The 12,860-nt window shown below is 44.2% G+C and overlaps 1 protein-coding gene across 2 annotated transcripts in view; it reads left to right on the top strand.

Moving 5' to 3' along the window:
* Nucleotides 1–1,100: 1,100 nt before the first annotated feature.
* The window catches only part of APPL2 (adaptor protein, phosphotyrosine interacting with PH domain and leucine zipper 2), a 100,530-nt gene continuing 88,770 nt past the window's right edge, over nt 1,101–12,860 (top strand). For both annotated transcript variants that reach the window (XM_089651848.1, XM_089651846.1), the window contains exon 1: nt 1,101–1,263. In XM_089651848.1, the coding sequence (XP_089507974.1) occupies nt 1,210–1,263 (54 nt within the window). In that variant the 5' untranslated portion in view covers nt 1,101–1,209. The remainder of the gene's footprint in view (nt 1,264–12,860) is intronic.

Below are 12,860 nucleotides of genomic sequence, written 5' to 3'. Positions count from 1 at the left end.
GCACTACATGCATTTCTGCAGCATTTCCAATGAAGTCTATTGAACCAAAAAAATGCAATATTTTGCGTTTAAAAAAGTACCTAACCCTTTCCAAAAAACGCACCGGGCGCAAACACGGAAATGTGAACCTGTCCCATAGGAAATCATGTGAAATGGACTGCTGGGCGTTTCTATAAAACACAACATAAAACGCATAGATGTGAACCTAGACTTAGAGAAGCCTCAAGCCTTTGCATGATCCACAGTATAGCACAGAAGTTAGGGGAAGGTGTCTGAAGTCAATCTTCCCAACGCGTCGTACCTTCAGTGTCCACCCGCTAATAAGGTGACACTGGGTGATAAGTGTGTCCTATGTCACTAGATTGTAAGCTCCAAGGACCAGGCCCCTCCTATCCCTCTTGTACTGAACTGTATTGTTGCTGTATTGTCTCCCTTTATATTGTAAAGCGCTGAGAAAACTGTTGGTGCTATATAAATCCTGCATATTAATAATAATAGAGAATCTTTTATTTCTCCTATCAGTTCATCCCCACAGTTATTACCTTTTGTACAACCAGCCCCTCCCTCTTAGATTGTAAGCTCCAAGGATCAGGGCCCTCCTAACCCTCTTGTATTGAACTGTATTGTCTCCCATTATATTGTAAAGTGCTTAGAAAACTGTTGGTGCTATATAAATCCTGTATATTAATAATAATACCAAATCTTCTATTTCTCCTATCAGTTCATCTCCCACAGTTATTACCTTTTGTACCACTAGCCCCTCCCTCTTAGATTGTAAGCTCCAAGGATCAGGGCCCTCCTATCCCTCTTGTATTGAACTGTATTGTTGCTGTATTGTCTCCCTTTATATTGTAAAGTGCTGAGCAAACTGTTGGTGCTATATAAATCCTGTATAATAATACCGAATCTTCTATTTCTCCTATCAGTTCATCCCCCACAGTTATTACCTTTTTGTACCACTAGCCCCTCCCTCTTAGATTGTAAGCTCCAAGGATCAGGGCCCTCCTATCCCTCTTGTATTGAACTGTATTGTCTCAGTGACACCCTAGGCAAGCTGTCCTGACTGGGCGCTCTCTGCTGACCACTAGCGGCCACCAGCTGCAGCGACGGCTCAGGACGTGTGAGGGAGCTGGAAGAGGAGCTGGAGGAGGGGGTGCTAATTGAATCCAGCTAAATAATTCAGTACCTGCCCTGTCTGTGGAGGACGACATGCCTGCTGTGGATAAGCTGCTGTTGGAGGAGGCTTTGTTAGACAGCCCCCAGGTAAGAGCAGCCTTATATAAGACAGTCCCAAGGAGGGGGCTGAGTGGTGCACAGATTGCAGGGTGAGGCTTGGCTTCTGGCAGCAGCTGAGCCTTCTCTCCGGGCTGGGTTCCTGGAAGGTGGGGGGATCACCTTCATGTGGAATCAGGGTGGGGACACTACAGGGGAATCCTATTCTTTCCAGGGCCTCCAGCATTGGACAGGTTAATGGGAGGAGGAGGAGAGACCCGGATGCTGCTGGGAAAGTTTGCTTTGTTGTCATAGACTTGTTGTGTGTTGGGAAGCAGAGTGCTGGGATGTGTGGCTGGAGCACACTGACATCCATCAGTGATCCAGGGGCCCAGCACTGCTCCCCCGACGGCCTGCACTCTGGATCAGCTCAGCCTGCTATCAGTGGTGGAGGAGGGGAGCAAAGCACACTGCCACTTCATAGCCTCACCTCCTCACAGGCACAGCTTTACATAGTAAACATGTCCAATAAATGGAGGACAAGGACAGGTTTTCATGTGTTTATTTTTTTTTCTTTAATAGTCATTTACAAAACACAACACAGACAAATCTTAGAGAATAGAATAATAGGGAAAACATCATGTTTACATTTTTAAAAGGACTGATTGAACCCCATAACTTCAAACTGTTCTGAACGCCCAGGGGGGCAGAAAGGATGAGCAAAGCGTGAGGCCACTGTGACAGTGGCCAGATGATCAGAAGTCGGTCCCACTGGCTACCAATCCTCAGTCTTGGTGCTGTAGCGCATATACTCTAGCTGCCCAGCATTAACCCCTTCATGCTGGTGCCTCCTGGCCCTTTAAAGGGTTTCTGATGCAGGGGGGGGGGGGGTTTAGGGTAATGTGACCCTAAACACCAGCCACCCAGCAAAACATGGCCAGCATGTAGGCATTAACCCCTTCTCGCTGGTCCCTCCAGTCCCTTTAAAGGGTTTCTGATGTGGTGGGGTGTAGGGTCATGTGACCCTAGACACCAGCCACCCAGCAAAACATATGGCCAGCATGTAGGCATTATTTATTTCAGGTACTTATATAGCGCCATCAATTTACGCAGCGCTTTTACATATATATTGTACATTCACATCAATCCCTAACCCTCAAGATGTATACAATCTAAGGTCCCTAACTCACATTCATACATACACATACTAGGGCCAATTTAGACAGGAGCCAGTTAACCTCCCAGCATGTGTTTGGAGTGTGGGAGGAAACCAGAGTACCTGGAGGAAACCCACGCAGGCACAGGGAGAACATACAAACTCCAGGCAGGTGGTGCTGTGGTTGGGATTTGAACCAACGACCCTAGTACTGCCAGGCGGAAGTGCTAACCATTTAGCCACTGTGCTGCCCATAATTAACCCCTTCGCGCCGACGCCTTCTGGCCCTTTAAGGTGTTTCTGATGCCAGAAGGCCGGGTGGGGATTAGGGTCATGTGACCACCTGGATTAGCAGTCACATGATCAGAAAGGTCCTGATTGCAAGGAGAGATCGGGACCTTTCCGTGGGACACTGACAAATGCTGAGAGCGTGCAGGGCACACGATGTCAGCACATGTTTACAAATAGTACGTAAATATGTGGCCGCTCAGTGTCAAGGCCCAGCCGCCTAGAGGCCGCATAGTTGCGTCCTGTCGGCGTGAAGAGGTTAAGGTGGTTGTAAAGGTACAAGGAGTTTTACCTTAAAGTGGTTGTAAAGGCTCAAGTTTTTTACTTTCATGCATGCATGCATTTAATGCAAAAAACCTTCTCTGTGCAGCATTCCCCCAGCCGTCCCTAAGCCCCCTCTCAATCCAGTGCACTGGAGTCTCTATCCCAGAAATCCCCCTCCTCATTGGCTGAGACAGCAGCAGGAGGCAATGGCTCCCACTGCTTTCAATAACAACCAATGAGAAGGGGCAGGGCCAAGCTGCAGCTCTGTGTGTGAATGGACACACAAAGCAGCAGCTGGGAAGTGCGCATGCTCGGGTGCCCCCATAGCAAGCTGCTTGCTGTGGGGGCACCCGACAGGAAGGGGGGGGTGCTGGGAGGGAACCCAAGAAGAGGAGAATCCAGGTTGCTCTGTGCAAAACCACCGCACACAGCAGGTACATATAGACGTTTTTTGTTTGTTTTTATAATGTAAGTCTTTAGAATCACTTTATAGTGATTTTAAAGGCAGTTTTTTTTGTTTAATAAACATGTCATACCTGCTGTGTGCAGTGGTTTTTCACAGAGCGGCCCCGATCCTCCTCTTCTCGGGTCCCCCCAGCGGCGCTCCTGGCCCCTCCAAGTTGCTTGCTCTGGGTGCACCCAAGCAGGCTCGCTCCTTAGCCACTGCTCTGCATGTCCATTCACACACACACAGCCGCGGCTTGGCCCCTCCCCCTATTTCTCCTCATTGGCTTATTGGCTGTGTATGACAGCCATTGAGGAGGGATAGCCCCCAGACAGTCGAGGCTCTTGTGCACATTGCTGGATGGTTAATGTAAGTATTGGGGGGATGCTGCCTTTAGAACCACTTTAAAGTGATAAACCCCTGCATATGCCCAGTGAAGTGACTGACCTTAGGTGATACAGAGATTAAACAAATACTTCTACTCTTACATAAGTTGTACCTATTAATCTACAGTCTTCTCTACATCCGTTCAAATAGCTGAATTTATAAAGCTTGCTGGAGAGCTGAAGTTACACTCTGCAGAGCTCAGTGATCTGAGAGCTGATTGGAGGGAAGAGACATACCCCAAGGTACACCTTTGCAGTGGGCCTCTCCTGCACTGCATGAATTAAATGCTTGTTTTATGTAGGGGCAGACGATTAAGGAGAAAATGCCTACCTTACTCATTGCATCACAAGGCTCCCACCACTGCTACAACCAGTTCCCCGCAGATCCCCTGTAAGCCGTGTCTGGTCACACTCCATCCCCTGCATACAATACAGGGTTAATGTCCCTGTATTGTATGTGATTATGCCAAGACTTCCAATCTCTAAGGACTACCATGTCCCATGATACCTGACTGCCTGTAAGCAGTGATCCCTGTTCTGACTATGCCTCCTGAAACTCCTCCTCTCAGCAACTCTGTAGTTCAGAAAGCAGGCTCTGTGAAATGTGTGACACAACAATGCCTACTCACGGGACATAGTGAATATGTGTCACAGGATTCAAGGAAGTAAATGTGCGGGGACCTTTACAGAGTCACAAATGTGGTAATGAATATATAATGTTACATTTTGACAATAAATATGCTTTAACCACTTGAGTTCCAGAAGGTTTTATCTCCTCTATGATCAGGGCATTTTTTGCTATTCAGCACTGCGCTACAGTTTTATCATTTTTGTTTACCAAAATAGAGCTTTTTTATGATGGTTATTTGATCAACACTGTTTTATTCAATTATTTTTTTGTGATATAAATAAAAAAAAACCCAATGTATTCTACTCTCTGTTATAAAACATATCAAATGAAAAAAAAAATATTCATAAAATTAAATTAAAATGTATTCTGCTACATGTCTTTTGGTAATAACAAATCTCAATAAGTGTATATTAACCTCCCTGGCGGTTTTCCCGAGTGTAGCTCGGGGTAGAATTTCTATACCACAAGCGGTAACCCCGAGCTACACTCGGGCTTACCATGCGGCGCTGCTCTGGGGGTCCCTGCAGCACTTACCTTGTCCTTCGTTCCCACGATGTGTCCCCTGCAGCGTCCCCGGCCATCTCCTCCGGCCGATGCCGGCATCCGGCTTCTGTGTTCCGGTCCCCGTGACGACGGGACGTACGGGCGCCGCCGGCGGCGGGAAATTTAAAAAATTTAAAAAATGTCATTTTTTTTTATTTTTCAATTTTAAATAGTAAAACATTGCTGTTTCATCCCATTTCACATACATATTGTCCTTAGTGCTTTGTCCTGTGCCCTGCCTGCATTTTGTCTGTTCTTTCTGCCTGGAAACTTAGAAAAGTCCATGGCGTCCAAAAAGCGTCCCTTTACGTCAAAAGCGGTTTTAGACCGGCTAGAGAACAGCGATAGTAAATCAGAACCACTTAGAGAATTGAGTGATAATGATTTGTGGGGAAATTTTCCTAAAAATTACAGCCTACAATAAAAAACTATTTCCATGCGAAAAAATGGTACCGCTTTCAGCACAAAAAATCGGAAGGAATCATACCGCCAGGGGGGTTAACTGGTCTATGCAAAAGTTATAGCGTCTACAAACTATGGTGTATATATACTGAAATTTACGTAGCTATGACACTTTACTGGTATTAGTGGTGATCAGCGACTTATAGTGAGGCTGTGATGGGGTGGAGGGCAAACTAGCGCTAGCTGGAAGGTGCACTAAATGACTGACATCAATAGTGACACTGAGGCCTTGTTCACACCATATGTGCAGAAAAACTGATGGAAACTGATGTGCAGATTTTACTTGCAGAGACATCCGTTTACATAAGTTTTCATGTATGCTTCAATTACTTTTATTCACACTGCAGATTCCTTCGTAGTAAAAAATTTGCATGGAATACTAGTGTTCAGTGTGACCAGGCACATAGAGAACAATTGATTTAATTGTGCCCTTGCAGATTGTGGGCAGAAAAACTGACTTCTCTGCACCAGGGTGTGAACGATCTTCAATACAGTGATCAGAGCTAATACTGTCACTGTACTGATGACACTGGCTGGGAAAGGGTTAACAACCAGGTGTAATCAAAGGGTTAACTATGTGCCTAACAATGTTTAATGTGTGTTGCTTTTACTTTTCTGTATGGCTGTTTGTTCTCCAGCCAAATCGCTGTTCCCTGTACAGAGTTCTGTGTGTGATTGGACACAGCTGATCAGCTGACTTCAGCCAAAATCATTGGCTGAAATCAGCTGCCAAGCTCGTGCTGTGTCCAATTACAACACAAATCAGAAAGGGGCGTGCACGCGCTCTCTAAACCTGGAAGAAGGGTCACAACGCATCAGTACATCGCCCGGCCTTGAGCTGCTGCCCGCTCACAGTACAATGGCTGTAGGTGGGCGGCAAGGGGTTTAATATACCCGCTGCCGCCCACCCTCTGGGTCTCTGTCCTGCCCCTCTGCGTCTGTGATACTCCCACCTTCATTATGTTTCAGAGAGACCTGCCTAGCATCCCTGATATTTGGTGCTGGCCCTCTTCCCATAGGCCGGCCAGCAGCTGAAGATGTCGTTATGTGAAGCAGCCTGCCTGCCTATCCTCTTCTTCCTCCTAGTGGAACTACCAGCTGCAGCAGGTATGATTTTATAACTAGGGTTGCACCAATACCTGTTTTTTAGCTGGCGTGTACGAGTTTCGATACTTTCGGTCAAGCACTCACCGATGTCTTTGCAGTGCGATTTGAGCCAGTACAAAATGATTGGGTGCAAATCGCACTGCAAAGATTCACATGCAGTTTGAACAGGAATGCAGTGCAATTTCTGTCTCAATCGCATGCGCTTTCCTCCACCGCTCCTGTGTGAACCCAGAATAGAAAGACAGTGCCAAAGTGCAGCAATGGGCAAACAGTTTCTTTAAAAATGTTATTACAACTCACATGTTAAACATACATATCTCGCATGTCAAATTAACATCTGTACGGTCATAGTGTCCCCGTCCCACAGGACCTGGCGATGATGGAAAACCATGGGCACTTGGGGTGCTCACAGGGCCGGAGGAGATGTATAGGCAGTCCACCCCCAAGCTGACATCACTTCCGCCCTATACCACGTGTGTGCTTCAAGTTGATTTACAAAGGTTTTGGAACTTCCTACATGTTCCATTTGGATAGAATGAATAATTTCATACTAATAACCAGGATGGGGACATTTTCATCTGTTGAAAAACAGAAACTTCTACTAAAAATTCCCAACAACTCATTGCCATTGAAAACGTGTCCAGTTTTGCAGTTTCCTAATGTAATAAATTCAGAGTATCATACTAAGGCCTCATGCATATGGGAGGAAAATTTTTCAGGTGTTCAGCATTTTCTTTTTTTTTTTAATGCCTTTAAACTCCGTTCATTGTTAGCCTATGTGGCTATGCACACCAGGCGTTTTTCAAGAGCAGTGTTTAGAGGCATAAAAAAAATTGTGCGCTTATGTTCATTTATTCTAGTGACTAGAATAAATTAATATTCTAGCCAATAGATTGAGTTTGTGCTCATACTCTTCTAAACATCATGTGCCTGTAAAGGCAACATTAGAGGCATTTTTTCTGGCAGAATATTTGCAGCATAAATTCATACTCATGTATGCATAAAGCTTTAGGGTATTTGTTGCATAATGGGCTAAAATTAAGCAGAGGTTAAAAACTATGTCTAAATAATTTGATGTATAAGTAGGCTGCTTACATTTTATGTGAATCTGGAGTATCCCTGTAAAAAGTCAAGCTTTGCCCTGTCTGCCAACCAAGCCTTCCTATTGTGCAGTGAAGGTACTCACTGCAATAAGGAATGTGTAAACCGAACATTTCATATTCCTGATATGTGCCTGCTGTACAATGTACTTGTATGAAAAAGTATTCTGTTCTCTTTGTATTGCTTCCTTTGTGTGAAATCCCTGGTATTCCTGCTAGTCCCTCTGCTTTCCAGTATAAAACTGACCATGCTGGTCACTAGAGCACAGCATAGTCAGTTTTCTGGCTGTACTGAGAACTCAGCCTGTTCTCCTCCAATGAACAACTTCTGCTCACATGCTCCCCCTTGCACAGCCATTCACTGGGAAGGCCAGCATGCTGCAATTTCTCCTCCCTGAGCTCCTTATGCAGCTGAGAACAGAGGGCATGTGATCATTTATATAAAAGGGAGGGGGGTGCTGGGAGATATGTCTGTTCTCAATGGGTTGTTTTACAAGGTGAGGGTATATATATATATATATATATAATGTACATACATACTGAAAAAAAACAATAAGGAGGCTTTTAAACTAACATCTCCTTTTCAATCATTGTGACCTCTGCCTATATGTATTTTTTTTATTATGCTCCGTCTAAATTGGTTAGGTATGTGACAGGTTCACTTGAGTTTTGGAGTGTATTTTAGTCCAGAATGTTAACGGTTTTAGTGCAGTTTTCTAAAATATGTTGTAAGTCACCTTCACCATAAGGTTAACTATACAAAGAAAAGCTCTTTTACTTGTTTCTATGAGTAATGTTCTAGTGGTTTTAAAACATGTGATGATAACTCATTTGTACAGATATCGTTGCCAATTTTTTAAATGTATCTCTTTAATACTCCCAACCTTGTTTTTAAGCCCGCTTCTCTTGGTACATAATATGTTCTGTTTGGTATAAGGGTCACCATACTTGAAATATTAGTTGTTTATTCAATTACCTGAAAGCTGTATTGAAGGTTAAAGTGTGGGTCAAGCAAAAACCTTTTTTGTAGTTTTGGATAGAGTGGGGAAGGGTTAGAACTCCTGTTGGGGTTTACTTTTTTAAATACATTTAAAGATGCATGCATGTCTACAGAATTTGTTATTTTATATCTACCTGTAGTTAAGGTTTAAAGAATTAGAAACCCCAACATTTCATATTCCTGATGTGTGCCTGCTGTACCACGTATTTTTATGATAAAGCATCCTGGTCTTATTTCTTTGTGTGAAATCCCTGGTGTTCCTGCCAGTCCCACTGCTTTCCTATTAAGAACTGACCACATTAGGCATGGTAGCACAGCATGGTCAGTGCTGTAGCTGTGTAAGAACTCAGTGTGCTCCCCTCTAATGATCAGTGTACACCTGTTTCTCCTCCCCCACCTCTCTATGTAGCTGAGAGGGTATGTGATCACTTATAAAAAAGGGGGGGGGGGGGGAAGTATTCATAGTTTTTAATCTATACACAAATGTTTTACCTTTCCCTGGGGGCACTGCTTGAGGGGGAGGAGCCAGGAGCGTCAGCGGGGACCCAGAAAGAAGATCAGGGCTGCTCTGTGCAAAATCACTGCACAGAGCAGGTAAGCATAGACATGTTTGTTATTTAAAAAAAAAACAAAAAAAACCCGAAGCTTTAGTGTCATTTTAACCACATTCTTACTGTTCTATAACCTAATGACGGCTACAGCGCGGTTGTCCAGTTCTGGGGGGGCATCATATGATGTCCTCCCAGAACGTTCCCTCCCACGCAGTGCGCACACTGTGATCTCTGTGATCACTGTGTCCTACAGACACAGCTAATCGCATGATGAGGTAAAAGGCCAATCACAGCACACCAGATCACCAAGTAAATACAGTTGTCGGTTATCAGCAGCACTTTCCTCATGCTGTCATGAGGAAAGTACTGCCAATAACTGGCAGCTGTCACAGAGCAGATCGGCACTGATCAGTTAGCGCCGCCTATCATTGCAGCATCATCAGTGCCTCATTAATGCCCACTAGTGCCAGCTGTAGCCTATCAGTGCTGTCTATCAGTGCAGGCTCATCAACGCACATCAGTGAAGGAGAAAAATTACCTGTTTGCAAAATTTTATAATATAAATATATAATATATATAATATAAAACAAAAACTTTTCAAATTTTTTTGTTCTTTTTTTTGTTTATTTTTGTTTATAGTGCAAAAAATAAAACACTCAGTGGTTATTAAATACCACCAAAAGAAAGCTCTATTTGTGTAAACAAAATGATAAAAATATCATATGGGTACAGTGTTGCATGACCACGTAATTGTCTGTCATTCAAAGTGGGACAACGCTGAAAGCTGAAAATTGGCCTGGGCAGGAAGGGGGTAAAAGTGCCCAGTAGGCTTGTGGTTAAAGCACACTATACACATTACAATCTGAATATACATTATGCTTTAGATTTACCAAAACTCTTCATTTAATTTGTATCTGCCGGGCAAGCCCTTGCACTACGTAGTTGTTAGTAGATCTAAAGGAGATGTAATGTGTATGGTAAGCTTGAAGCAAACCTGTTGTACTAGAAATATGAGCACTGTCACCATTTTTTTTTTTTGTTTGCTAGCCTCCTGGCTGTATTTATCCTTCTATGGCTTCATTTGAAATAACCTGAAATTGGTAATGACGGCATACATATTTTTATCTTGATAGATGCACTTTGTTGCACTTAGGCATTTATATTACTTACTTGTTCGCCTACTTAGATTTAAATATTTTGACTATTTAAAAATGTATAAAACTTCTTCTCTTTATCAACTTTATTACCTGTGCTCTCCTGCCAGGGATTTCACACAAAGGAAGCAATACAAAGAGAACAGGATACTTTTTCATACAAATACACAGTGTGTGACACCTTACTGCCCCTTACTCCGTCCTCAGTGGCTGTGATTGACAGCAGCGAGAGGCAATGGCTCCTACTGCTGTATCTCAGCCACTGAGGAGGGAGAGACCTGGGAGAGCCGATGTTCTTGTGCACAGTGCTGGATTGTGATTGGGCTCAGGTAAGTATTGGGGTGGGGGGGCTGAGGGGGAAGCTTCTCACGGAAGGTATTTTACCTTCATGCTTGGAGGTAAAAAACCTTCAACCTTTGGAACCAATTAGGTATAATATCTTACATCCCCTGTCTTTAGTTTACCCAGTCACTATAACTTGTAATGCCTTTAATTTAAATACCAGCTCATTTCTATTTCTAAATGAACTCCTGCAATGCATGGGTTAAAGGCTCATTTCACTAGAGGGGAAAAGAACACCTTGTTCTCCTTTGTCCGAAACTCCTGGGTTGTGGGCAGAACCTTTTATCCTCCTGTACAATGCAGGACCAGGGGCGGACTGACCATTGGGAAACTTGGGCACTGCCCGGGGTCAGTAGGGGGCCCCATGAGATGCCCCTGGTACCTTTTTCATAGGCTTTTTTGAGTTTGGGCAAGGACACGGGCCCCATGATCCCCTATTGCCCGGGGGCCCCATGAGTTGTCAGTCCGCTCCTGTGCAGGACTGCTGGTCCTGTATTGTACATGATGACATATGACAGCTGCAGCCAAGCTTTGAAGTGAAGCGGCTTTGAAGGACCAGTCGCATGAACAGGAGAAAGCCTGTGAAAGCAAGAAGTAAAGTGTGCATTTATACCTATTCCTTTCCCTTCTAGCTAAACAAGCATATAGTGCATGCAGTTGGAAGGGATGGGGGAGGGGTACATTTAACAGCAGTCCAGAGCAGGACTGCAATGCAATTTTAAGAAATTTTGAGGACAGTAGTGCAGCCAAATATAGGAACACTGTAATTTCTTCACAAACTAAGAAGATGCTGGATCTCCAAAAACACAGGATACAATTGGTGGACTATAGAATACAGTATATATTATTAGTAGTAACACCCAATGAGTTAGGATTTCGTGGCTTTAATTTTTAAGTTTAAGAAATACAAGGGTACGCTGCAAAGAAATATTCTTGCTTTTAACTGATGAAGAGCATTGCTGACGGTTGTTATTGCTGCTTAGTAATATCCTTTGAATTTACTATTAAAAGATTCAATTGGCATTGAAAGATTTGTTCTTGGTGATAATCATAAATGCTTTAAAGAAGAATTCCATGCAAAATTGTTATTTTCCCATGAGTGTGGCTGTGTACTATAAAGCAAAGATATACTTGCCTAATCCACCGATCCTTCGAGCGCAAGACCAGTCCCCGCTGCTCCTGCCCTCCCCGTGCGCTAGTAGTTTTGTGAATGGGCTGTTCCTGACGTCATCACGTCCATAGGCCAGCTCCAGCTTTGAGAGTGGCAGGAACAGTCCACCACTGGACATGGGGGAGCACGGTTCTCTGGAGAATCAGAGGAATCCGCTTTTCCTTGAGCCTCTGTACAGAAACAAACACTTAACTCATGCAGTGAGGGCACAGCCCCACTGCATAGGAAAATAAAAGTTTTGACCAGAGTTAAACTGGAGCTGCTTTTAAAAGAAATGTTGTTTTGGTTTACTGTATCGGCTTATGTGGCTCGTGCTCCCTCTGCGGCCGCTTACTTCTTCCGTTGTCAGCTCAACGCACTCTGATGCTCAGGGATGGCGAGTCGACAAGCCCAGATCACGATCAATGAGTTGCTGCCTTGCATGCACTTCCCTGGTTTGAGGTTGCAGGGCACAGGTTGAGCACCCCTGCCTAAGGCTGGCCATACACTATATAATTTTCTGTCCAATTTCTGCCCAATTTCCTTTAGATTTACCTTTAACTGTGTAGTGCAAGGGCCTGCCTAATTGGATACAATTGAAAGTGTTGTTTAGGTTTGACCTCATATTATATGGTTTTTGGTAAATCTAAACCTGCCTGTTAGGGTCTCAGGGTGCTCTGTCCGGATATTGTGTGGACATGTATAGGTTGGGTGTGGGGGTTGTCCATTGTTCACTGCCACATGGTTGCCCCATTGTTCTATTGTGTCTTGCTGGCCAGCAGACTATTATGGGATGAATGTATTCCCCTATTGGCTACTGCCAGGTGGTGTATCCCATTGTTCTATTGTGTGTCTTGGTTTGGTGGGGGGTGTTTCCGGCAGCCCTAACCTCCTGATGGGATGGCCTGCTGATGTGTTTCCTGTTCCTGGTTGTATTTGCCCGCCCTGTGTATATATCTTGTGTTTGTGTAAAAATAAAGCAGTTTACTTCCTGTTTTAAGAGAGTCTGGTGGTGTCCGGGGATCTGTGCTCGGACAGGGAAGCAGGGGGTCTAACGGAAATACCCTAG

The sequence above is a fragment of the Staurois parvus genome, unplaced genomic scaffold (genome assembly GCF_062004578.1).
Source record: "Staurois parvus isolate SC_StPar_1 unplaced genomic scaffold, SC_StPar_1.0 ptg000025l, whole genome shotgun sequence".
NCBI classification, from domain to species: Eukaryota; Metazoa; Chordata; class Amphibia; order Anura; family Ranidae; genus Staurois; species Staurois parvus.
Note: the sequence above shows the minus strand (reverse complement) of the source record. Positions and strands in the feature narration are given on the sequence as shown.